The sequence below is a fragment of the Cyanistes caeruleus genome, chromosome 6, assembly GCF_971803275.1.
Source record: "Cyanistes caeruleus chromosome 6, bCyaCae1.hap1.1, whole genome shotgun sequence".
Taxonomy (NCBI): domain Eukaryota; kingdom Metazoa; phylum Chordata; class Aves; order Passeriformes; family Paridae; genus Cyanistes; species Cyanistes caeruleus.
Window position 1 is genome coordinate 46,259,056 of NC_141706.1, and position 27,257 is coordinate 46,286,312.

At 40.1% G+C, this 27,257-nt stretch overlaps 1 protein-coding gene across 47 annotated transcripts in view; it reads left to right on the plus strand.

Annotated features, from left to right (window-relative positions):
* The window catches only part of TTLL5 (tubulin tyrosine ligase like 5), a 129,699-nt gene that overhangs the window by 97,665 nt on the left and 4,777 nt on the right, over nucleotides 1-27,257 (plus strand). For 33 of the 47 annotated variants that reach the window (XR_015288120.1, XR_015288113.1, XR_015288115.1 and 30 more), the window contains 3 exons: nucleotides 3,237-3,411; nucleotides 10,558-10,778; nucleotides 17,741-17,826. Coding sequence is in view for 25 of the 47 variants with exons in the window: in XM_086893361.1 (XP_086749487.1) it covers nucleotides 3,237-3,411; nucleotides 10,558-10,778; nucleotides 17,741-17,826 (482 nt within the window). In the remaining 22 variants the exon portion in view is untranslated. The remainder of the gene's footprint in view (nucleotides 1-3,236; nucleotides 3,412-10,557; nucleotides 10,779-17,740; nucleotides 17,827-27,257) is intronic. The other 14 variants (XR_015288116.1, XR_015288107.1, XR_015288105.1 and 11 more) reach the window with 1 other exon arrangement.

A 27,257-nucleotide genomic window follows, 5' to 3' on the forward strand; every position in this document is an offset into this window, starting at 1 on the left:
TTGTTGAAAATAGTCTCACAATCAAACCTGTATCTTTTGTGGTACAAAAAACTGCAGCAGAGAGGTTTTATGCTGTCAGTGATTTGGAAGAGAGAATTCTGGCCTAGCCTTTATGAAAACTACAGTTGAAAGAAAGGAATACAGTGGGTTTCTTGCCAAGAGCACTGAGTAGCCTGAAGAGCTGCTGGAAGGACAGAATCTTGCTTACAAAGGATGGGCCATAATTCCAAAGGCTGAGATTTCCTGTGCATAGCGAAGGCCTGAATCCTGGCCAGGTCTCTAAACTAAGCAACTCATAAATAATTCTGAGCAAGCTGTGAGAAGATTGCTCACAACCAGCCTGGCTGACAAAATGAAACCAAATCTTTTCTGGTGGCACAGGCAGGAATTTCTATTTCCAAATTGCATGTGTGTGCATCCGTGCCTAAATCTGTTGTCTGTACATGTGAAGTAATGACTATTCAATCATTAGCGTTCAAACAATAATCCTGAATTGAAAACAAGCAGGTCTGTGAGTACTGACTCTACAATCTTCATTTCCTTTAGGGGTGTGGAGGTTTTTTTCTGGTTATTTTTGGCTTTCCCTAAAACAGTGTAAGTTTTGAGAAAGCTTTTAATTCAGTTTGGGGTATTTATACAATCTTCCTAACAAGTGAACTCTTTAATATCCATTAAGGTGTGAGGTCCTCTACAGTTGTTTTGCAGCCTTCATTATGGTGCTGAACCTGTTGTAATTTCCTTAGGCAGAACTAATTTCTACTTCAGGGTGCAAAAGAGTTGTCATGCTTTAGTAAATCATCTAACAGGCAGAGACTGAAAATAGGAGATGCTCTGTGGTGCATTCCCGTGAGCTTAGCAAATGGACTGAGAGCTGGAGCATGTCTCTGGCAACACTGTTTTGAGTCTCAGATCCTAAGCCTGTTCCGTACCAGGGCAACATCACCTTAGTTGTAATATCAGCACTTGATAACTTGTGATGTGGGGACTTTACAAAACTGCAGGTGAAAGATCTCAATAAGAAAGTGGCCCCAAGACTGGCAAATGCACTGGCTTTCTGTTGTCAAATATTGTATGTTTATATTATAGAAGGTTGAAGTTGTCTTTTGCAACATAATGCATAAATGCAGAATAATGCATTTACTTTGATTTCTGTCTGTAAATAAGGAAAACCCATTGAAGCCAACAGAGGCATATTCAATCCAGAATGATTCTGCTGGCCATGAGGGTAAAGTCTGCTTAGGCAAGCAACAATGTTGTCAATATAGTCAATATAGAAAAAAAGTGTTGTTTTGCTGTCATGTGGAGAGAAGGTATTGGAACTGCAGGGTGTTTTGTATAAGACTGTGTCACAAGAAAATCTTTTTAAATTTAGTTCTTCCTAAAGGTTTAATAATGTAGTTTCAACAGTGCTTTCCAGAGTAAATTAAGCCAAGTTTACCTGGGCAATATTATGTCCAGTATATTGGTTGAAACTGAAAAAGTGAATTAAAGCAAGTTAGAAGTGAGAGAATCTGAGAGTTCACTGAATTGGACAAAGGTTGGAGAAAGGCAGCAATCTTGGTGCATTTTTAAAAAGTCAGACTTAAGTATTTTTAATTTCATAACAGTAAATCATTTGCTAGATATCTCAAAACAAAAGAAATGAGAATCAGGGAAATGTTACTAAAATGTTGTCATTTAGATAGTGGCCCACACAGTACTGCAGACTGCAGTCGTTGCATGTTATCTCTGTGGCACAAAATCTGGCTATTGGCAGGTCCAGTTTTAGTGGAGTTTTCATTTATATCAGGTTTTTTCCCTCCATTTTGTCTTGACTTTTACATTTTAGAAATAATCACTCAATCCTGAGCTTCTAAGCATTCTTTTGAATCAAAGGATGAATTTTACGTATTGCAGGTTCTGAGCTGGAGGTGGATATGGGAGGAGTTGGAACAGATGTTAGTTTCTAGAATTAATAGAACTTGAATGAATAGCTTAAAGAGTGCTTGAGTGAATTTTCTTATTTCTGAATGTTTTAAGGGTTTGCAATGACAAAACTATCGGGGGAAGAAGCAACACACTCAAGGCAAACTGTGTTATGTTTAAAGAATCTAGGTTGTAAATTTTGATAGGTTCCTGAAGCAAAGAGATTGCAGTTAACTCTCTTGCCAAAACCATGACCTACACTCTAAATTGTGGCATGAAAGACACCAATTATCTTTTACATCCCAGTTACGTGTGATGTAGATAGGAAATATAAGGGAAGTCTGCCCTGGGAATCCAAAGGAAATATTTGGAAGGAGTGGCTGAGAGAAACATGTCAGAGATAACAGACAATTGTGAAGCTCAGGCATTGAGGCTTGAATGTTACATTAGCCAGTGTCAGGATTCAGTGGGTCATACAACATCTGTCGTGTGAACACAGAATGTGTGAATTGCTCTTCAGGACACCTCGTGGTCCTGTCAGTCTGCCACCTGCTCTCTGCAAAGCCTCTCAGCCTTGTGTAGAAGTGTGGGGCTGCTGCCTTCTCGCCAAGGCTTGGAAACTTCAAAGCAAGCTAGTGAGCTTCTCTTGGTACTTATCATGTTGCAGGCCACAGCTGAACTCCTACCATGTAAGCCTGGGCTGTAAGAGCTTCCTGTCTCTTTGCAGGAGGCCTTTTGTCCTCTGAGAAAAACTTGCATTTCTCTGAGGATGAAAGAAATGAGCCTATCTCACTCCCCCCAGGCCTTTTGGATTGTAGCTGCATGGAGTCAGTATGTATCCTAGTTCCAACCTCACCCAACCAGTCCTTCATCCTCTCTGAATGTTGTACTGCATGTCTGTTTCTATTCCATTGTCACTGCAGCATGCACGTGCTTAGTGTAAGCTTTGTGTTACTGTATTAAAGCCTCTACAAATCCAAATAAATAATTATCTCACTAGTGATGGGGGAATCAGCTTTTTTCCTGCTGCTATTCTGCCTGTTTTCAATGCTAATCAGCCTCAGAAATGTTCCAATTTGGAGTTTTTATTCTCCTTTCCTTTTTTGTCCTCAAGAGAATGTCTAGTAATATAGTCCAGCCTATATTCATGGAAGTGCTTAGCAGGAAGCAGTTGGCACATGGCACCTTTAGCAGGTGTTGTACTTGCTAAAGCCACTTAATAAAAATTCATAGCTGGCTAAATATGAAGAAATTTTTTGGAAGCAGCCGTGCCTTATAGGCAGGAGTCCTTATATGCAGAGTGAAAAACATGGTGGCTCTTCTTTCCTCAGGGCTCCAGAGAATCATCATTTTGGCTTGGAAGGAGAGATGGAGACCAGTGTCTACAAGACGACACGGGGTCCTCTGGCACATCCCAGCTATCAGCTTCAGTTTGCTGTGCAACAACTTCAGCAGCAGAAACTTCAGTCAAGACAGCTGTTGGAGCAAAACCAAGCACGACAACAGGTAACTAAAAAAAATCCTGCCTGGGATGTAGCAGTGCTGTCTGAGTCTTAGATGTGCAGAACAAACCTGGAGACGGTACATATGGCAGAGATTTTGTGAAGGAAGTAGCTCTTAAAGTGCATTGCAAGAAAACCAATGTTACTCGCAGTAATTTTGATAGCATTTTGATACTGTAGTTTCCAATAGCTTCTTCCATTATGTTGACATCTTAAGAGCTGGAGGAAATATGAAAAAGGGCTTGTATTATTGCTGTTCTGGATGACTCGTAGATGCCAAAGGTAAACCATGGTGTATGGAACGGCATTTCAATTCCGTCGGGAGAATCTTTCAACACTACAATGATTTAATTGATACACTTGTGACTTTACTTTATTATTAGAGAGAGGGAAAGAGATAGAGACATATTCTGGGTGATGTCCTAAAGGCTTCCCTGATAAAAGGAGAAGGAAACCTTTGGGTGAACAAACCTACATTCAAAACAGCTTTGTCTTCAATAGCAAGGAGCTGTTTGTTAGCAGTCTGGCATGACTGGACTCCCATGAACAGACCTAATATGTGGAGGTCTGAACATCCACTCTCCCCACTGTGAAGCAGATGATTCATTTGTCAGGGTCCTTGAGAATAGGTTATAGGCACATTGCCCTCATCCTTTTCTGGGAACATCTTGAGAGGCCCTCTGTTTTTTGCTTCTTGCTCTCCTTCTTTCAAGGCCCTTACTTTGCCATGTAGTTTCCATCCTCAGCTTCTCTCACCTACAGTCTTCTTGCTCCCACTCAGTGCAGGAGGTCTTCCTTTCATCTCTGTCCACTGGGCTCTGGGTGGGCAGATGTGGCTGCTCATGAGCTCAGGAAAGTGCCATAAACTGGCTTGTGCCTGTGAGGAGGCTGGAGCTGGCCATGGGGCCTGGCTGAGCCTTCTTAACTGCTGACATTGAGCTGATGTTATTCTTGGCCTAGGGCAGAGCCATTACTCAGGAGTTTCTGTTAAAATGATTCTTTGTTAAACCTCCTCTCACCCCCACATTGCCCCCCCTCCTTTCTCTCCTTCCATTCTTGTGAGCCAAGCATTTTGGAGTTGCTGTATTGAGGCTATTGCCATGCTGCAGGACTCAGGCTGCACTGAGTTTGACATTAATGAAGAAAAATACTTGCTGAACGTGGGGACCTTCAGACTTTCTGTCATGAATAAAATATGATCCTAATAAAATGATTGTCTCTTGGACACTTCCTGTCCAAGACACTGTATGGAGCCAGCTATCCCTCTTCTTCCAATCAAAGTTGCATCAATCCTCTGATGCCTACCCTGCCAGTCATGGCACTACCTTTGTCTTCCCCTACACCCTCTCTAGCTTTCTGTCACTGACCTCTTCCTTCTGCTAGTTAGCTTCTCAGACTTCTGTCCTTTAACTTGGCCTTTCTAAGAACTGCCTTCCCTTGTCTGCTGCTTATGCATTCACTGACCTACATCTTGAGATGTAGGTCACATTGCTCTCACATTGCTTTGACTTCTGCACCACCCTTTCATGTTGACCCTCATTTGTCCTTCCTTTTTAGCTAGAGTTCATGTAGCTTATCCTAGCCTGCATGGCTTTACCACATTTCCTTGTCAGTGTCACCTATATTACCTATCTCCCATTGCCTGCTGTTTTATTTCTTTTCCTTCCTGTGTGTTGAGATCTACTCCATCCTTTGTTGTCTTGCCTGCTACATTCAAAGTGTCAGTCTCCCCTCAGCAGAAGAAATATATTCCCCAAGACTGAAGGCCTGTCTCTTGAAAGAGTGTCATCTCTCTCTTTTGGGGAATGCATGCAGAATATCTCTGAGACTTTCATCTGATTGTTCAAATTCTTGTTATGGTTAGAAGGCAGACTAGCCATTTGTCAGTAGCTGAAGTACATCTATTAATTAATTAATATATCTTGACGTACACCCTGGGTGTGGTGTAACCACGCAATTTAACTAGATGCCAGTCTTTTCTTCTATCTCTAGCAAAGGGGCTAGTTACATGTATGACTATATATATGTGATCAAATAACAGCAGCACTGTGATTAATAGCACAGCAAATGCTTCTCCCGTACATTAACCAGTTCAGTATGTTAGAAATGAGATGAATGCACTGGAAATCATGGGTTTTTCTAGTCAAGTATTTGTGTCATAAGAATCCCTCTATCTACCATGCAGTAGATCTATCCTACCACGTGTGTTAACATGAAGGCTTGTTGTGTGCTTTGTTGCAGCACCCACTCTTGGCTGAGCACTTTCCAGACATGTAAGAATGATGATGATTTCTCCAGGCATTTAACAATCTGCAGAATATCAAATACTGTGTGGGCGGAGGAAGAGAAATAATAATGAACAGTTTTCACTCACTGTATGCAGAAGCTAGTTCACACAGTGTAGTACTATAGAAATAGACCTTTGATAGAATAGGTATTTGATTACTTGGACAAAAAGAAAAACACCAAACTGATTAGATGAGAATCTTAACAAATAAATAGGTGGAGTCATATGGACAAGGAACAGACACAGTACAGATCTTGAGAAACGTGAGCAAAAATAGAAAGGGGAAGAGTTTGAAAGTAGAGACAAGAAGCTTAAATCTGATACCAGTAAAATCAAGGAACAAGAATTACAAAATCAAACCAAAATACAAGAAAAACAGGCTTATAACAGTATTTTTAATGTTTAAAGGAGACTTCATGTGACACTTTATGACCTAGATGTTATTATCACTGCTGCAGTTGGCAAGACAGTTAATATGCCATCATTGTTTATTCTCTAATTGTTTCCTGTACTGGAAAGATGCCATCAGCTGTTAGGGAGGTTCCTTCTTTGTGTGGCTATGTTCTGTCTGCTTAGCCTAGCATCTACTGGGGTTAAAATTTCATGCCAAACATTTCACATGGGAAAAAAAGCTAAATTAAAACAAGGGAAGTACAATTGTATGGTGGAATGATCCCTGTCAGTACTGCTTACATCAAAAAGGCTCATGTTAAATAAGACATGAATCATGTTAATGAGTTGTGTGGGCAGTTATGTGATCACATTTTCAATTACAAATTTAAGAACATTTTATGCTGTAGAAGATTAGGCTAAATTAATCTTAAATAATTCTCCTCTCAGTCATTTAAAAATTGTATGTCCTCTGAAATATTCCTCATTTTATGAAGTTCAGCAAATTTTTGTCTTAATATTTGTGAATCTCTTCTGACATACTTACCATTTATTTAGATTTGACTGGAAATGCTGAGTGCTGTGAATAATAGTCCTAGTATTCCTAGGACTATATTATTGTTGCCTGTGGTTACAGGGCATCTTTGAATGCAGCCTCGAACATCATTAAACTTTTTTCTAAACTGTTATATATGGAACTACTGTCAGATTTGCAGTGTCTCTTTTCCTTCAGTCTCTCGTTCATTCTTGTTTTCAGCTTTCTTCCTTTTGTTTTCCCACTAAATGTGCTAATTGCCATTTTTCCTATTTGAGTCTTGTGATACTGATGAGTCAAAGTCTCAGTGTAAGTAAAACAGAACAACCATTCTGAAAGCAGTAGTCTGAGCTGATTTATACCAGCTGAAACTTTGTCCCTGTGTTTCTGATCCTGTCACTATTATTAGAATTATGGTAACGCCCAGATGTATTAACTATCTTTCCAGTGCAATAATACAGCCCAATCCTTGCCCTAGAGAGCTAGCAGTAGCAAGAGAAATAAAACAGAGGGCACCAAGTCAACTGAATATAGTATATTTTTTTCTTGCTCTGAAGAATTTACCAAAGAGGACATGGTTCAGGACAGTCTGTGCATACCATGAGCTTGTTCTTCTTTAAGACCCCAAGATACTCTCCTCAGTGCAGTTTAACACTGTGGTAGTTAATAGTACATTTTGAACCTGCCCTTTATTGCCACTTTTTGAATTTTCAGTTCAACTGATCATTGTATCCAAATTGATTTAACTGAATGCATTAGTATGTGTTAAAAAGAATTTCCACTAAACAATTTATGACTGGAAAGGTCTTTCAAGCCTTTTGATTCTTTATATTTTTGCAATGTTTTCTGAAATACAATTTTTCTCTAAAAGTGGTGACTTGTGTTTTGTTGGGTTTGCTTTTTTTTTTTTTTAATTTAAAACCTCATTATTGTTTATTGCTTATAAACATCTCAGTTTGCACTCCTAGGGACTGGGAACTAGCTACATGGATCTTTATGCAATACATATGTGCGTGCATCTGTCAGTTCTTGTACACTGCTGAGTATCTCATCTTTTTCAGATTTGCTGATCCAATTGAATGTGAATGACTGTGGGATAGAAATCTCACAGCTATGTTTCATACAAATTTCATTAAAATCAAGAGCCATTTATCTGGGAAGGGGGTTCAACTACTGTTCCCATTAAGGCAGAGGCTGAGACCACTCCTAATTAGACAGCACAAAATCAACACAAGAGTGTCCAGACCCATGAAGGGAAGCATAATTTGGGATATGCTTTATATTAGATAGTGTAAGACAGATTCACAGGAAATGAGCTTTATTACCTCCTCTGGTCACACAATGAACATGTCTTTGCTTGCAATGTTTGTTCCATTACTGTGCTAGGGATGGGTGTTAGATACAGGGATGGGTAAGTGCCAGAAACATTCTTTCTGTTTTTGAAGATCATTAATATATCTAGCTTTTCTTCAAAGTACTACAATACCTCTCTGCTTTTAATCACTAACAGCCTAAACATAGCTGCTACTGACTAATACTCAAAGATGTTCATTGTCCTTATTGACAAGATGTACACATTGAGATTTTCTAATTAAAAATTTTCTTTTTATTTGTACAGGTAATACTTTGTGTATGGTGTTGTTAAAGATGTTGAAGCAAGGAGATATTGCTTCAGTCTGTGATGCAGGGAAAAATACTTTATCAGTGCTAGTTTTCTTCATAGACAAGACAGGGTTAATGCCGTTAATGGAAATTTTAGCTAAAACATCTTACAGCTTTTTTAGTATTTTTCAGATTTGTAGCCCTAGAGACTTGTTAAGGTAGCAAATGTCTCAATATCAAGTTAAATCTGCCAACCTGGGAACTGTAATTGAAAGTTTTTCACTTGAAGCAGCAGTAGTTGTAGGGTGCTACCTGCTTCAGAACTGCATCTATCAGGGTTTGTCTAGGCTTCTGCTCTCCCTAGACCCTTAATCTTAAGAATCCTGAGTGATAAGGTCTGTCTCCTATGTTTTGGATGTGCTTAGAGCTTCCCAACTCTTCCTTTGTGTGGTGAGGCTCTGTTCTCCTCAGCTGTCCTCTTTATTTGCACAGAAGCTTCTCCTGGTTTCCTGTTCAGTCCCTGTGGAGTTTGCAGAAGGGCAGTGTAGCTGAATCCAGAAGCTGTGGTCCTTGTCAGCTTCCAGTCTCCCCATCCTTGCATGGAAGACAGCCAGAATCTCAGCACACTGTGGAGACAAAGGCATTTTCAGAAGTCTGTAGCCCCCAAGAAAAACATCCATGACCTTTCTTTAGGCAGGTTTCAAAACAGTTTTTGCTGATCAGACTTTGTTAGAGCATCCATGCTTGCTATTTCTTTAGAGTCACAGACCTCCTTATCAAGGCATATTAACACAGGGAAAGGGTTATGACCGTATGCATTGTGAACTCCAGGATCTTAGGTATTACGTAACAAGAAAAAGAACTTACACGAAGAATGCATAATATTAAAAGAATTTATAGCAAAGATGGATAATATAATTTCACAGTGAAATGTCATTACTGAATAAGAAGTGGGTGCAGTGACTTGAGGGTCTCTATCCCAACCCTATGATGTGTCAGGCTCTGAGATGCAAGAGACTAAACCAAGTTACATTTTAGTTAGTTTTTCTGGGGAGAGGTGGGGTGTGGCTGCTATTTTCCAGATTTCTGCACTTGTACTAGCTTCCTTGTTGAGAATCTGGAAGCTGCAATCAAGGTAGAGCTTGAGGGAAGGGAGAGGTTAAGAAGGATTGGGAGCTCAAGGGTGTCTTGTCAGTGAGTTCTAGTTAGGAAACAGGCCTGTTTTGGCTCCTGCACTTCCTTCTCTCCCTAGAATTCTGCCTGTCAGAAACGCCTTCCCACACACCACTGTTCTGCCATTTGCCAGAGAACTGCGGGGGAGAGGGGCTTTTCCTGTCTGTGTGCTGAGACTCAGCCAGCTCTCAGACTGTGGTTTTCTCTGGAGCCTGGAGCCCATTTGCTGTGGCTTTGTGTATTTTCCACATGAGGAGAAACTGAGGACAAACTCAGTGAAGGACGCTGCTCCCAGGGTCACAGTGAGGGCTCAGCTCTTCCCCTTATCTCCTATCACTGACCTCTAGATGCCAAATTATAAGGTTAAAGTATTGCCTATGTGCTGGGAATCTGACTGACTTCGAGGAAAGACAAAGCAGAACTCCCAGCAGGTTGCTTCTTTCTGAAGAGTTTAGCAGTCTGCAGAGCTCCCATAGAGGAATATTCCCCAGTCCCTGCTTTGCCAGGCCATTGCTCAGTTCTCCAGTGTCTCATAACATGCAGATCCTTTTGTTCCCTGTGTCATATTTCCAACATGCTTACTCTACCACATGCTATAGGAATGGAAATTTTTTCTGTTCCCTGATATTACTGGGGATTTCCTTTTTGTCGGTGGTGGATCTAAGTTCCTTTTTCAGAAGAAAGTGCCCTTGAGCTTTTCTGCTATTCCAAGTTCAATAACCAAATAAGTAGCATTGTATCATCTTCCCCATAACCTTTCTCTTTCCTAGAACTGTGTCTCAATCCTACCTCCCACATAAAGAATAATTTAGCAAAATAATGCAGAAAGTCAATGTAATGAATTCTTTACTTCTTTCTGGATGGAAGCCCACTGCAGGATTAGAATGAGGATTGGCTTCTTGTTTTTAAACTCCAGAATAGTAGAGTTCTGTGGCAGTAGTGAGGTTGTCTACCTTCCTAGAAGCTAGTCCTGGCTTCCAAGGGCATAAAATTCACTGACTTAACAACTTTTTATGTGTGGGACTTTCCCTGGAGCCCTGGGATGCCTTCACCAGGCAAATACTATCCCTCACAAAAATGTCACCCACCTCCATCAGCATTCTCAGCAATGTTCACAGAGGTAATCACCAATTACGATGGGATTTTCTTCTTTTTTTACCCAGGCTGTTTTTGCCAACTACTCACAATCGAGCACCAGTCATATATCTATGCCAGCTGGCTCTGATGCCCACAAGACGTCAAGTGCCACTTCTAGTATCCAGAAGGCATCCAGTTTGCACAAAGTAATGCCATCCCAGAGTACAGCTCCTCAGCTGGTTCCAAAGCCTCCAACAAACCACAGACAGGCAGTGATCAGAAAGGCTGCAGCCCAGAGGATTTCCAAGTAAGTTTTCTCTCTTCCATCCACAATAGGGAGTTGGCATTGCCTCCCCTGAAAATGAATATTGGAGAGGAAACTGTCTACATCTGACTGACAGATCCTTCTGGCTGTGCTGTCCAGGATAAATCTCAGAATAACCTGAGCTGTGCATACTGAAATAAGCATTGCACTGTGTTGCAATTGTGTTACACAAGGGTGTGGAAGGTTACTGTAACATCATACAAAGGTAAGGACATAGGAACTGTCAGACTGATCCCAGAGTGGGATTCAGTAAGGTAAATACGAGTTGCTAGTGGCATTTGGATGCCCAGGGCTATTCCACCTGACTTCCAGCTGCTCTTCCAGATGAGTACAGGTCTTCTGTAGATCTTGTGTTGCATCTGTGAGTCCCATGCAGATGTCTTAACTTAAGAGCACCAATTACATCTATGTTGAGGCACTTAAGTCACTCCCTCTGTGTAATCTTTGATGGGGGCTTGAATCTGGTAGGTAAGAAAAGGGTGCCAAAAAAAAAAAGCCAAAACAAAGCAACAAAGCAATTCAATACCTTTAACAAGATAATCTGCCCCTGAGCCAAGTTTTCCCATAAATTTAACACACCATGTTGTATTTAGGACTTCAAGCACAAGTGTTTATTTCATTTGAAATGTTTATATTATGCCTGATGTAATGATAGTTTTCTCATTAACTGTAGAAATCCTTCTTTTAACTTCTGGTAAGCTTTTAGTTAAATGATGCTTGCTATTTTAAGGTAAGTGGATGGATTTGACGGTTATCTTTAAAAACAAATGCTATCTTTAAAAACAAACAAAAATATTCATCATTAAATTTTGCTTACTGATTGTAAGTTTCCTTCTTTACCATTTCTTGGTATGTCTTCTCTTTTGTGCATTAGGAGAAAATGTGAGCAAGACTTCTGGGTTTTCAGCTTCCTCAACTCTCTGTTTATCTGCTCTTAAATGGCAGAACTGTTTTAGTCTAAATCTTTCATCAGGTTTTTCCTCATATATCCTCAGACTTGTTTCATCCTGAAAAATTGATTTCATAACTTCCTTCCTTGTACTTATTCTACAGTCAGAAGAGCTGTAAAGCTTTCAGAGCAAGCTCCTGTGAGGTTTCCTGGTTCTGTTTTCACTTCCTGTTTAAAGAGAGAAGTTTTAGTTTTAGATTACTGATGAAAGACACCTTATGAAGATGCAGTCACTGTGTGTGAATCAAATCTGGAATTGCAAGGCATATTTAGGGAACTTGGACAGAACTCCTTTGGGGAAGTTTGTGTGTTTGCTGCCTGTACCCTTGCTATCTTAAGAGATAGCACTTAGAATTAATCCCCTGAAACTATTTAAAAAGAAAACAAGATGTTAGTAAATTTTGTCAGCTCAGCAAATGCAGATGTGAGCATCAGGTCTGGCAGGTATGCTCTGGTAGCTTTGCTATCTGACTTCTTTCATGTTGGGTGACTCTTGTTAGTACAGGTGACAGGCTGTGTCAGTGGGTTTCTCTGCTGGGCAGTAGGGATGTGTACTTGAAGATGCCGGTGTGCTGTGCTCACTTCTTGGCAAAGAAAATGTTTATCCTTGTGAGATGGAATTGCAGCTCCTTGGACAGACTTTACTTCGCTGCATTTTTGTGGTTTCTGCTCTGTGACAGGCAGGAGTGTGGGAAAACCGGAAAAAGTTCAGCACCAAAAATGCACAGAAGGGGGAAAAAAAGCAAAAGATTCCTTCAGAATTTCAGAAAACTAATCCAAGTATTGAAGGCTGCAAGGAACCGCTCCGGAAATATTTTCCAAGTTGCCTTTCAGTCTCCAGCACAAGGCTCCAAACCCATTCTTGCCATTCATGGGATCTTGCAGTAACATTTTTTCACTTACATGGAAAACAACAGTGCCTAGCTATATTTCCAGCACTCTGAGAGCTGATCGTTTAAAAACTGCTGTGTCTCAGGCTAATTTAATCCATTCATTGTTGACAGGAAAAGACCAGATACACATCTACAGAGGGGAGTGAATGTGTCAAAGGAATATAGAGGGAAAAGATGTCTTGCATGCTCCAGCCTGTTTTGTGCAGTCCCTGATAATTTGTACAGAGTATTCTCAGATACATTGTGTAGTCTGCTTTCAAAAAAGTCCAGTGGTAGAAACTCTACTGTGTGCTCTAGGAATCTATTTAAGAATCTAGACAACCTTTTAATCAGCTAGTTTCTCCTTATGTGCTATCTGAATTTTCCTTTGTTTCAGCCTGTTGTACCTTGTTTCTCCTTCCTGAACCCTAAACACTTTCTCATGTAAATACTTTCCATCTTTTGAATATCCTTTTACTTCTTGGAGTAATCTAATTTTGCTTAGACTTGTTGAGGTTTTGTTAACCTCAGATAGTAGTTCTACCTGCCAAGTCCTTAATTATCTTGAATTTACGGTATTTTCTTCAGTTTGGCAGAGTGCTTGGAGTGTGGCACCCAAAATTGTGCTTTTCCAGTGATACTACCATGCCGATAGGTTATGACATGGCAAATATCCCTCTCCATAACATCTTTTTGGCTGCTTCATTTGCCTGTCAGGTCACTTTTGGTTTGCTGTCTTTTCTCTTTTGCTAATACTTCTCAGCTGTTTTTCTGATCTCTTTCCTCAAAGAGGATCTCAAGGCTATGTATTATTTCTACAAGACTCATTGAAACTAATCCCATTCTGTTGTTAAAGCTCTCATGTATCTTTCTCCCCCCATATATTTCAGTAAGCCAGACATTATTTCTGTTTGCTCTTGCACTGCCTGGCTTTTGTTTCACATCTTGATAAAGATCATCTCTTTAAAGTTGTTTCTAGAATTTCTCCAGAGACAGGACTATGATGACAAAACTAAAATCAGCTTTGTCTCTTTGACTTATCTCCTCCTTGCATCCGTTATCAATTCTCTCCCAGCCAGCACACATGGCTTCCAGAAAAGGAAGAAACAGGAAGTAGAAAACTCAACTACAAACAGAACAAGATGCTAAAGATGAACATTACTGACTAATTGAAAAACTGTCTAGTAACTTGGACGCTTTCCTGGTTGAAGTATAAAGGGAAAAAGTAATGGAACAGTTAGACGATTCAGGCTCATCTTTTCAGTTCCTGGCTTCTCTTGTTTTTGTGAAAGGTGGTAGGTTGACTTTGTAATGGATTGTGTCCAAAGCAGGCTCCTTGCTTAAACTAACAGAGTGGAAAACTGGGGCCCATATTAAAGTGGGGAAAAAGACTAACTGAGAGAAATGGTTTAGTATGCAGCTCAGTGCTGAAATATGGTGCCATAAAATGGTCTCATGGGGCTCCATAGTTTTGATTAAATGTGCTCATATCACTAATAGATAGTTTTAGAACAGCTAACACAACAAGCTCTTTTTTTCTTCCCCAGAGTCAGACTGGGTCTTTCCCACTGCTCATGTTGCCACTACTATTGACAGGTCTGTGAACCATGAAGAGACCTGCTGATATTTTGAGATAGAGATCACAGATACAGTATTTATAAGTGGTGGAATGAAGCAGATGTTCCCTGGAAGCAGTATTTGGTGTATGGAATCTTCATATTACAGATGACAGCATGCAAAGTAAAAAAATACATTAGCTCAACTGTTCACCAGAGTGTACTGGTGGTACATGAAAAATCTTTCAGCTTTTAGGAATGACTAAGTCGTAATAAATACACATTTCTGTGCTATCATTTACATAGTAACTTTTCAAAACCTCTCAGTGACAGTGTCAAGAAGAATAAGGCTTTAAACAACCTGTGAACAGAACCATCAGTCAAAGAAAACATCTCAGAAAAATTGATCTGTCAATTAGACCACTGTATATAAGGAGAAGAAATGCTAGGTAGGGAACAGGAATATACTGTTCAAGATATCAGGGAGAGACCAAGAAGATCACCAAGTTTACCAGCAGTAGACTGGAACATTACAAACTGTTGGGGATATTGATCAGCATGGCATAATTTCTTGTGCTTAACATCTCTGTAAATGTCATAACAACTCTATTCAGGAAGCCTTTTGAATTAAATATTCCTTTCAAGTCCCACCACCACAGCACTTTCTTTCTTTCTACCATGTTCTCTTTTGTTTTACATGGTGCTAACAATAGAAGAATCAAAGTTAATTCTCTATTGTGACTAGTACAGAAATAGGGTAGAGGGTTCAAGGTTCAGGAAATTTATCCCAGAGTGGGGAGGAGTCCTGACTGCAATTGGACACAGAAGTAGCCAGCTTTTCTAGGATACACTGGCCAAGCCTAGCAAATGTGCCAAAAGCAGATGATAATAACAGAGTGAGCCCTGTAAAACACTGTGGCTCTGTTTTGTATCCTGTCTTGCCCATACATGAGGTGTCTTTAGTGAGCCAGGTATATCACACACATAAACTGAGTGCCCACTGAAAAGAGGACAGGCAGTAGGACACACATCTAACAGTTACTGGAACCCCTTTGACTGTTTTGCTACTGCTGTACTGCAGCATGCTTGTTTTTTCAGCTCCCGAATGTCTGGGTTAACCAGGCTGCCTGACCCTTAGACACTTTTGGCAGTAAAAGCAGTGCATCTGAGAGACATGCCTTGATTTAACACCCTGACACAGCTGGGCTCACTAGACCTGTAGCTCGTAGCCCTTGGCTAGCCTCGGATCATACACACGTTACGCATGCAGGGGTACCCCATCCAAGAACAACAGAGGAGTAAACTACTCTGGGTCTTTACATCTGTTTCTGTCCTCTTGTCAAGCCTGGGCTTTTTGTGATGTGAATATGTTAGTGTCAGATCTGTCTGGTTCCACTGGACCTTTAGATGCATCTGTAGCATCCCAGAAATAGGTTGTTAAAACAAAGGTGTTCAAAATTCAGTCAAAAAAGTACTTCTCTTTCACCTGTGGAGCAGAATTTGCAGTCCAAGGCTGGGCAGCTTAGTGCTAGTCTAGTACCTAAATTAAGAAAGTCAGTATCAGCTTTGAGGAGGAGTTAGCTGTATAGGGATAGAAAAGAGCAATGACAGATATTTAAATGGAGGGGACAAATGGGACTCTTTTTTATTAGTATTGAAGAATAAATAGAGAACATAACAATGGATTGCACTGGAGAAGGGGAAGCAAAAACAACGCAGACATTAAAAGTAGGAAACTGAGAAAAGGCAGTAGGATTTCAGCCAACCCAAGGAGGAAGAAAGTGGAAAGGGATGACATCAGTTTAAACAGTGAATATGTTCTGGCACTGAAGCTTTCACCAGGACAGCACAGAGAGTATGAGGAAGTAAGCTTAGAATGGTGGGAGATCCCAGGAGCAGACCTTAGAATGAGCTCTCAGAATGAGGTGACTGTTGAAACTGCAAGAATCAAGGTACCTAGCACTGTGGGTAGACAAGAGAAGGGCAAGTCTGTAGAGATATTCTCTGAACAATAAGGTAGAAGAGTGACAGTTCCCTGTTTAGCTTTTTTATTGTTGTACTTGCTGGCATTCTTGATTACTTTTTCATTTACTAGTCTTGCATTCTGCTTACAGAAGGGTGAGCTGAATTGGGCTGTCAGTTGTGCTGTGTTAAAGTGGACAAGCTAATTATGAGCATGGAACTTCTATGTAAAAAGCATCAAGATCCATCTGGATTCTCAGCTCCCAGAAGGACCATGCAATATCAGCACAAAAAACCCCTTAAGTACAAATCTATAATTCTCTCCAAGAGACAGTAAACACAGAAACAGGCACCTCATTTGACAATAGCATTTCCAGTTAAGGCTGACTGAAGTAAGGGGTCGTGGTATGCAAATATATTTGCATCCCTCTCCCTTCATGTGTGGACTCCATTTCACTGAAATCCAGCTGAAATAAAATTCAGGAGTCCCTCACAGACCTTTTAGCTGTCAGAAACACCTGGGTTACTGGCGACCTGCTGACCTTGAAACATGTAAGCAAAAGGTTTCAGATAAAACCATAGAAACTGCATGTGTTTAAACAACGATTTAGACAGTGAATAACAGTCCGTTAGTTTTCAGGGCATCCCATGGGGATTGGAGATTCTGATGCTCTTCAGGAGAAGAGCTGACAGCAACTGTAACACCCCAGAGGTGAAAGAGTGAAGAACAACTCTGGCAGACATGAGTGCACATACCAAAGTCTGTAGTGATTGGAAATGAGTTGGGCCAGAAGGAAGAAAAGCAAGAAAGAGTAAGGGAGGAGGGGACAAACCAGGAATAGATGGATAATTGCATAGATTTTTAAGGACAGGATAGACACTTGCAGCTGTATAGCTTGCCCTTCTCTTGTGAGTAGACCCAATTTTTCTGTAGGAGAACATGGTCTCAGTTTGGTAATGAATCTTTGTGAGTTAAAGTGCAGTTGTAGTCTACAGAGTATAGTTTTGCTGTAAGTCAAGTGCTGAGATCAATGCAGAGGGATTTGCATAAGGTATCTGCTTGAGGAATGGCACTGGATTACTGAAAATTAGATGCATCCTGTGTGTCTCAGTTTGCAAGATAAGTGAGAAATCTTGGCAAAATGAGCTCTCTCTGCTGCAGCAAGATGCAAAGATTAACTCTTGAATTTAGCATGTTTTGACAGCATGTGCATTTCTGTGCAACAGTTGCTTAGTCACTTTAATTCAAATCATTTGAGTAAGATGACCACATCATTACTAGTTGTGATGTATGTTGGTGGTCCGATACAATTTACTATCTTCTTTATTCTCCAGAATCAGCTTCCAAGGTGCATGAGAAAATTAAGTGTTTTAGTCACACTGAAGTTTTCCTGGTGGTTTGACTGTTCATTTGTCCTGCTCTGCTTTTTTGGAGTCAGTTGCTGTCACTGCCTTTTTCATACCACGTTCAGGCACAGCTTCATGGTTACAGAGCCAGTAAGATTATGTAAACTAGGGGAATTCTCATTTTTCCGTTTGAGACTTTTATTCTTCCTTGCTCTATTACTTCTTATCTCTGTTTGATTTTATGGTTTTACCTCTTAGGGTCACCTCCACTGAAAAGCAACTGAATGGATTCCAGAACAGCCTTCAGAGTGCTGCATCCTGTGAGCCAGGAACATATTCCACAGGTGAGTGACAGTGCCAAAGACTATGAAAGTGGGGGTGGGCATGCTGGGATGCTTTCATCTTTTCAAGAACTGCCAGGGAAAAAACTATCAGCAAGAAGAAACACAGCTGCCTCTTCTACATGTAGTGGTTCCTAGGTAACAGTCTGGGTTCAGCTGTGCAGGGAATTTATACCCCCTGGGATTAAGAAGACTAAACAGAAGGGAGCAAAGGCTGAGTTTCATAGAGTTGGAAGACCCTTTAAAATATGGCTGGGGAGAAAAGAAACCACCTTGGCTCAAATGGTTCCTTTTTGCTTTAGACTTTGGCTCAAGATGCTCTCTTGTCCAAGCTTGGCTTGTAATAAAGGCCAGGACATTCTTTACATTTTTTTTTGGTCTTGCTGAAAAGCTCTTAGTGCAGAAAGACATAACTGAGACTTGTGAATCAGCTGCATAGTGAAGTCAATCAGTAGAGGTGAAAGTATCCGATGGAAAATCAGAGAGTTACAGAATCAAATCTTTGTCGTTCCCTAGTGGCTAATTAATTCAGACAGGTTTATCTGCTGTTAAGTTCTCAGCAAATGAGGACCCAATCAGTTTTTCATTTATGCAGGCCTATTGGCAGGTAGAGCATAGTCTTGTAAACCCATATTACCTGTGGCTCACAGTAATTTGTGGTAGTACTATAATGGAATATACGGACACATTATGTTCCAGAATGCTTTGAAAAATTATGTTTCTGACCTTCTGTTTTGCAATGGAACTGTGAAAACATGACTTAAGTATCACTAGTGCAGTGATCTCTGTGTTTTCAGAAAAGAAAAGTTTGTGGAGAGGTGAACTACCCAGTTCATCTCTTGGATATTTATTTCTGAAACTTAAAATATGACATTTCCATTTTTTATGTCAGTGATTTTTTTGCTGATTTGTTAGCACAAACATTCAGCTAATGCACTTAACATACAGTTCCAAACTGCCTCCCACACTTCACCACCTGCCAAAAACTCCAGTTATCCTACCAGAAATTTTATAGGATGAATGGCCATAGCCAATATAAAACACACTATAGTACATTGGAATGTGACAGTGTACTCTGGCATATAATGATTATCAAAATAAATAAAATTCTGTTAAACCTGTGTTATATGCATAGCTGAATCAAAAGTTTTGGTTTACTGCATAGTGTAATTTAAGTTTTAAGTAAGTATATAAAGTGAGGTGACAGATAAATTTAAAAGTAAACGTAAAAATCAAGTTCTCAATGTATTGACAAACTGTTTTGTTGAGTGGACTTACATGAAGGTGTTCGTGTGCTGAATTCTGCCTTCTTTTTCACATTTTCAAGAGTACTGTTACAGTTGCCACCCTGTAATTTTAACCATTCCAAGAGAATCTCTCCATCCCCTCTGAATATTTTATGTGCGTCTGTGATAACTGTAGGTAGCATTTTGTTATCCTTTTCCATTTCTATGAATACCTATGCAGAGCATGCATGAAGATGGATGATAATATTAATGATGGTATGCAACAGCCAGAGCTGGAGGAGTAATAGAGGCTAGATAACAACTATAAAATTCAGGGTAGCCACTTCTCTGTGAGTACTTGTAATCCAGTGAGAATTGAGAACTTCAGCTCATGTTTCCTTCTGTAGAACTGGTCTAGCTGCATTGTGTTAAACTACCCTCTCTGAAGCTGAAACAAAGGGTTAGCCTTGCTATTTAACAAGGAGTATTAGGGCTTAGGTTAAGCCCAGGTTTGGCTAGGGGTAGACTAGTAGAACCATGGTGAGTAGGTCACTCAAAGCTTCCTTGCTACTAAAAGAGCTCCAAGAAGAGCACTAAATATTGCCACGATTAAACTAACTAGAGCAAAACGTTTGTTCTTGGAAACTGGGGAAAGATATTTTCTTCAGCTTTGCACCAAGCCACTGGTATGTGTCAGAGGCTGTTGTGCCTAGTTTATGTGTCTCAGAACCTACTCTGCAGTAGTACTCCTTGCTGCAGGAACAGCTGTTTTTCTTCTTCACTCTCTCCATTGATTGCTTATATTAGGGCCCCAATTTCTCCTCAGCAGCAGTTTACTTGGGGTTACTGTTTCACATGTATTTAGTATCTTAGATACCAACTAGAGAGGTTGGACACACAAGTCATAAAGAAAATCACAGACTAAACTGCAAGCATTTAAAGACAGAAGCCTGTGAAAAACTGCAGAAATAAAAGAAGAACCTGACAGAACCTCTGTATAAACATACAGATATTCAAAAAATATCTGAGAAGCTTGAATAGGCCTTCTCCTCTAACAGCCTGTGTGAGAGTAGTTATGGGCCTCTGTGAAGAAGCATAAAGGTGTCACAAGTGATCTTACCTCAAGCCAGGATGATGCTCAGTGGAAGAGAGAGTCAGGCAGTATGGAAACTTTTAACTAGACTGTTCAGAAGACAGTTCATTAGTGGTTAGTGCTGCAATTGTAAAATAGCAGTTGTAGACACTTGTGCAGTGGGCTCAGGCTCTCGAGAACAGATCCTTTGAAATAACAGGGAAAATAAAAGTCAACATTTCTTCAGGGTAGATCAGGATTCTGAAACAAGCCTCCACTACAAAGAAAGTAGCCTCATCCTCATTTCATAGGCAGAATTTGTGGGAGCTGTCTGTCACTGGTGTAATAAAAGAGAAGGCAGAGTCCCCCATAACTCTATACAGACAGGAAGCTAAATTTGCAAGATAGCAAATGGGGGTTATTTGTAGTGTCTGAAGAGACAGGTTCTTAGCAAAATTTGTGAAAGTTTAGCAGGATTTATTCTAACAAAGAAATATTAAAAATTACTACCTCTAGGGAACATTTAAATTGCTTGTGACCTGAGTTTTCACTGAGAACCCAGCCACTAGTGGCTTTCTGAAAATACAGCCATTATCACATTGCTTTTATTCAGTGTTACTTTGAGGGTCCCTCAGCATTACATTGGTTCCTTTTTCATGGAATTTAGCAGTTCAATTTGTATTATTGTAGCAAGGGTGATTTTGAATTGAAATTGAACCAGTTCTCTTTTCAAAGTCTTCAGAGTATAGCTTGCTGAGTAACAGCTAAGATAAGTACTGTGGTGGGTTGTTCAGGTCCAGGTTGTCTTTAGGAGGCTGTGCTTTATATATGGAGGCTGTGCTTGAGTTCAAATGATGGTCAGGCTGGTCTTTTTTGTTTTCCTGTATATTTTAAGAATATAAGGTGTATGGAGACATTTTGCCATGTTTTGCTGGTTTATTTTCTTTTTCTCTCTAATGGCATTAGGTGAATAGTGTGTGAATTTGTTTTCTTGAGAAAGTGAAGATCTAGAAAAAAAAGGTGTCATTTTTCCACCAGAATTTAGCTTTTGAACAAGCCAGCAAGAAGTATCAAGGAATTTTTGTAGTTGTGTGTCAAAATCTCAAAGTTAGAAATTAATTCTATTTATTATTTTTCTTTTGAAAATGCTAACACAGTGGAGGTTTTAGGGAGACTAGGGGGTGAAGAGCCCTTTATGAAAACGTAACAGCATAGTCCCAAGCAGCGTCTCTGTTCCTGAACTGGACTCCTGTGCGCAAGAGCCCAGAGATAGGAACAATCTGAAAGTATAGTTAACCCCTCAGTGCAGCTGTAGAGTAGGCACTCAAGATGATTTTATTTGGTTTGATTTCCAAAGGTTAACAGTAACTGTTGAGTTGCTGTATAAATTACACCTATGTTCTTTAGGCTTTTCTCCTTCATTTGCTGCCAGCTTCTTGATGGTTTGTGACATTTTTATTTTAAAAGCTTCAGAAGACAGAACACCTCTGGGGTGTTCTGGGGTTCTGTTTTGCTGTGACAAAACCATAATGTACTAATAAACTATATAATCACAAACAAACATGAATCATGATTAAAACTGGGCAAGACTGAGGCCTGGCTCCAAACTTGACAGGACCTTCATCTTTTCATAATCAGACTGATTAACAGCAACACACTTTTATTGTGCTAATGTTTCCATTACTAGTGTCCACATAACATTTCCACAGTGTCTGCTGAGAGGAGTAAAAAACCCATTAGAATTAGGGGAAGTAAAAATTAATAATATGCATTTCAAGTTTGACAGTAAGGACCACTAATTTATGCAAAATCTTGGATCTCTACCTAGTTGGGTTGAAAACATGAGTTAAAAACTAATTTATTTGTGTTTTAGTTCTCTGGAGAACTAAACTTGATACAGAAAGTGAGTGTCAAAACTCAGTCTGAAACTAGGATGAAACTTCTTGAGCTAGTTGGTAAAGACTTAGTTTTATTTCCCATGATTCTCAGTTCTGTAGCTGTGGTTAGTTGTGGGGTGACGAACAGTTGTCTGTTTATTTTGGACATTCACCTGCCCCCATATCTTCATGAATGCCACATCCAGAAAGTATGCAACTCTTTGAAATAGTGTGTTACCATCTTCAAGGGCTTAAAACTGCATCCTGAGCTGCAAATAGACTAGAAGAATATGGGGATTAATAAAATTGTTTGGATCTAATCCGTGTAGAAGGCAGGCTGCTATTCTTCATTTACTAGTGATATCCTTCTTTAGGCTAAGGTGGAGAGTAGTGTCTGGATGCCATCCAAATATGATGAATGTGTAAGCAGTGTGGTCCAGTATGGAGCAATGAATGGAGCCTGCTTGTAAACTAGTGACAGTACTTCTGTACTTTTCCCACCATCTAGCACACTCCAGATTTTTTTAATTTTACAGAAAATCTACAAGTAAGCTATGCGTTTCTAAAGTTTTTTATATCCAAGATTATTGTATGGACCTTCAAAACAAGGTCATGTTATTATATGTCTTGTTATTGGAGACCTGAAATTAGAGTTAGCATTGGAAGTGCTAAGTCTTGATTGGCCATGGTCTACCTACTGCTTGAATGTTATTCTTGAAATGCAGCCTCTTTAGATTCCTTTAGCAGGTATGCAAAGGTACAAGCTTCTAAATTATCCTGGTCCAGGAAAAAAAAAGGCAAGTAAACAAAGCAGGCATATAAACAAGACACATCATTTTGTATTTTTTGGCAGACCTAAACAAACAAACAAAAAAAAAGGTGTGGAATGTGGAGATTATTTTATCCACGAGTATCTCTCAACTCTCTCGGAGCATAAAGGGTGGGGATGGGATGTAATATGTACTGTTACCACTGTGCATGGTCTGTGTGAGACTTCCAGCCATTTGTTACAGTGGAGTGGAATTCCCAGCTGCCCAGCCTTGTCCAGGCTTCCTCAGCTTCTGCCAGGTTCCCTGCAGCCTTGGAAAGCAATAGATTGTTCAGCACCAATGTATTTATTTTTATGTTGTTACCACATTCCCAGGAGGAACCTTGACTATGATTTCAGCTGGTCTCACCACACTGTCCAAATCCCTCATCAGGAGCAGCTGGGAAAAGAAATCACTCAGGTTTCTACACAGCACATTGCTGGTATGCCTCCTCCCTCTCACTAATCCTGTTAATTCCAGTCTTCATTTGCCACCCTCCTGGCTCTCTGTGTTGTTGCTGTGACTGACTGCACAAATGGTCTTCACTTTAAAAGATGACCTTCAAATGGGCACCTCGAGTAACCTCTACCTCAGTCTACTTCGACTACTCAGGCAGAAGGTATCTTGTGACACAAAAGAGCAACTTTTGATGTCACCTCATTACTTATGCTAGTCCAGGAATGGAGTCATGATGAGTTCTTCCACATAAATCCTTTCAGAACCACCTGTTTGGCTGAGAAGCTTTGGCTGCATCATTGAAGAGGGAGCTCCTGTGTGATATCCAGCACTTTGTGTCAAACTTTCTGGTGCAGTTTCTTGCCCTGTGTATAGCCTTTGTTAACAGCAGTTCTGTCAGTATCTCTCTTGTGTTTCCATGCTGAGAAAGGATCATTGAGAAACAGAATTCGTCCCTTTTATCATACTTTGGAAAGCAGTGAAGCTTGAGTTGAATCCTACTATTGTGCCTCCCTTTTTGGGAGGGCAAAGAATCAATTACAATGGAGGACATTTAGTTGCACATTTGTTCTTACAGTTATCTTCCTAAAGCCATTGTTTTTTTATGCATCACAAAAACATCCTGAATAATTTCTCTTTTACCCCTACTGAATTCCACAGTTTTATAAAGAGGGCATACAGGAAGGGGGGAAAAATAATTTCACTCCCTGCTTTAGTTGATGAATCAGTTCCAGGTCAGATAATGACACACAAGCCTGTAGTACCAGATGGGCCAGAAGGGAAAGGAGAAGGGTAAAGAGGCTTTCTTTTTACCCCATTTCTTAGTACTTTTTGGAGGGGCAGGGAACCATTATCTTATGACTGACAATGAGCAAATATTGATGTTTCGAATCAGTACCTTTAAAATAGATACAACTTATCAACAGGACATGACTATGTTTGAGTTTACCCAGTTCTGAGAAAAGTGTATGTAAGTCTCATTAAGTCTCAGCTGAGTATAAAGTGCTGCCAGAAGCAGCGTTCCAGGCCCTTCTTAGATGATGTTAAGAAGATAATATCCAACTCAGCCATCACCTCTTGGATAGAACTGAGGGTCAGTGTTCACTTATAATCATCAGAAATTATGTTTATTCCTTAACTTGTGAGAGCAGCCTGCCTCTCACATTTTTACTCAACTTTCTGCCTTTCTTTTATGAAAGGAAGGAGCTTTTTCCTATTGCTGCTGGTCTTATGCCACTGAAAGGACATTCCACATCTCAGGACTCTTCCAAGAAAGCAGGAGAAAATGGGAAGAGCAGTCTTTAGAAATCAGCTTCCCTGTCAAAGAACTAGGATTCAGCTTGAATTTTAGGAGCCTTTGCTTCTGACAAACTCTGAAGCAGGATAAGTAATGATTGCAGGCAGTTGGCATTTTTGCCTGATTGGAGGCTGGACATTGCTTGTTTTCAGCAGTGAAGCGATGGCTAACTGCCTGTGTTTCCTTGCTGTTTTGGAAATGTCATTCAAGATCAGGTGTGCAAAGACTGGGGAGAGGTTATATAATATTTTGGCTGCTTCTGTCTCACATCTGGTACTTTGGCATTAAGCTACCTATAGAGGGGATGACTTTGCCCATCCAAACTGGATTTTGTTTGAATCTGGCATTGTTTTATTGAGGCTAAAAATAGAAGCCAAAATGTGTGTGAATAGGCTGAAATGTGTGTCTGAAGTTATGAAATGAAATATGGGGAAAAGCCAGAGAAGAAAGAGCCACAGTGAACCAGGGAGTAGAGAGGTGAATAAGAGAAATCAGAAAGAAGGCTGTCAAGTACAGAAGGGCATTAGCAGTTGGGATGAGTGTGTGGTGTTTTTAACATGGAAAGCAGGAAGGCTCATGCTGACTTCCACTGGTATTTCTCTACTTGTCAGTGAGTCTGATGCTCACTGCATTTTTATGCAGGAAGACTTCTCTGGAATACAGTTGTACGTACTGTTCATGACATACACATCACACTCCCCACATCACTTCCCCACCCCCGAAGCAAATTTTCATGACTTGGAATTGCTGCTTTCCCTTACCTTCCTGGTCCAGCAAGTCAGGTTGAAATTGTGCCCAAAATATGGGGGAGGGAAGGCTGGCTTTCTGTTGTCAGCTGTCCTGGCTTGCTAGTGCCAGTCACCCATAGATATAAATAAACCTCATTTATTTATTGCCTTTCTTAGTTATACTGTATATTATCAAGAGAATGCTGGGCATCATTCTGAGATCAGAAATTCATTCTGGGATAAAAAAAATCTGAATTTCTAGGATCATCGTAGCTTTTCAGGGAGAAAATAAGTTCCTGTTTTCAACACTAGATTCAGGAGGCTTCAGTATGCTGCTCAGTTATCCCACAAATGGGTTGTAAAAAATGTAAGTAAAAAGCTGTAAAAAATACTGGCATGAATTCCTGACCCAGTACTATCATCTAGCCTTGTGCTCTTCTCTGTCTTATTCCTGCAGCTTGGAAGCACAGTAGATTAGGTGCTGGTTTGTGATCAAGGCAATGTACTTCTATGCTGGGAAAGTCTGTATGGCACTGAATTTAGTGTGCAGATATCTCTTAAATGACTTCATGCAACTCCTTTGATTTTCTTGTGACTCAAAATCATATCCATAAAAGGGAGGTAATCCTTTGCTTCCCACTGTGACTGTTCTGAGTTTTTGAGGTGCAGTCATGGATGACATAATAGTGTGTAAACATGGGGACAGACACACGGGCAGATACTTTGACACCTCCTGGCAGGCAGAGAATAAAGGAGGCTCATGCTGTTGTATGTGGTGACTCACTGCAATGACTCCGGCACTGGAGAGAACCGACCCTTAATGCTGGCTGCTGTCAGCAACAAACTCTTTTTCTGTTCCCCCTACTAAACTGGAACCTCCATCTACTCAACTACAAGGAGGTGGAATGTTCACCAGTAGCTTTGAAATTATAAAACTTCAGAGAATCATATATATTAAAATTTATGAAATTACTGGTTTGTCAACGAGCCACACCCTTGTTAGGAACTTACACATTTACTTGCAGACATAAGAATGCCCCTCTCTGTGTTGAGTCCTCAAGGTAATCATGCAAGAACTCAAGGAAAGTGATTTTAATTCTGTTTGTGAGAAAAGACAAACTGTGCTATGCATTTATGTAGGAATAGGAGGGCTCAAACATCTTCAAAACAGGAAAATGAGGTTGAAGTTGGCTGCCTACTCTTATGTGCCTTTGTTTCCTTAAATTCAGCATATTGCCAAGGGATACGTTTCTGGACTGGTATCCTATCTTAATACACATGGTTGACAGTTTGATTCCTAATTCAGTTTTCAAACTTCCTGTGCAGTAACATAGCTGGCATTTCCACTTTCTAAACAACTTTCCAGATCCTCTGCTCTGTGATGTTTGGCTCTATGCTGGACTTTCAAGGAGAGTGTATTTTCTTTAAATATAGCAATATTTTTAACAAACAGCTCTCAACAAATGTCACTTATGTTTAGGAGCAAGCTGATGTGCCAAATACACAGGACAAGCTTTACCTACTAGATTAGCTGTAAAATGCAAGCAGTCCAAAATAAACTTGGTACATTTCTAAGTGTTTTCGATTTTTCTTTTTAAAGGGCTGTCTGAGGATGTTTAAGTAAAAGAAGTGAAGATGACATCGACATTTTCCCATAATGTGCCTAAATAGTAAAATGCTGCAGTATGTAGAAGTCAAAACTGTATCTTTATAATAATGGGGTGGGGGGAGGTTGAAATTCCATATTCTGATTTTGTTTCTTTTTAAAGATCAACCTTTTCACACCCCTAGCTCTCCTGTACCAAGGTCCTCAGCATGTGTTGGAGTGGGGAAGTAGACTCCCGTGCAAGCAAATGAGTAAAAGACCCAAAGAAAAAGATAAAGCATGCTGATATGGAAGATAAAGCGTGCTAATATCCTCTGATGTTAGAGGAGGGTGCATGTGAAGAGATGAGTCACATGAGTTGAA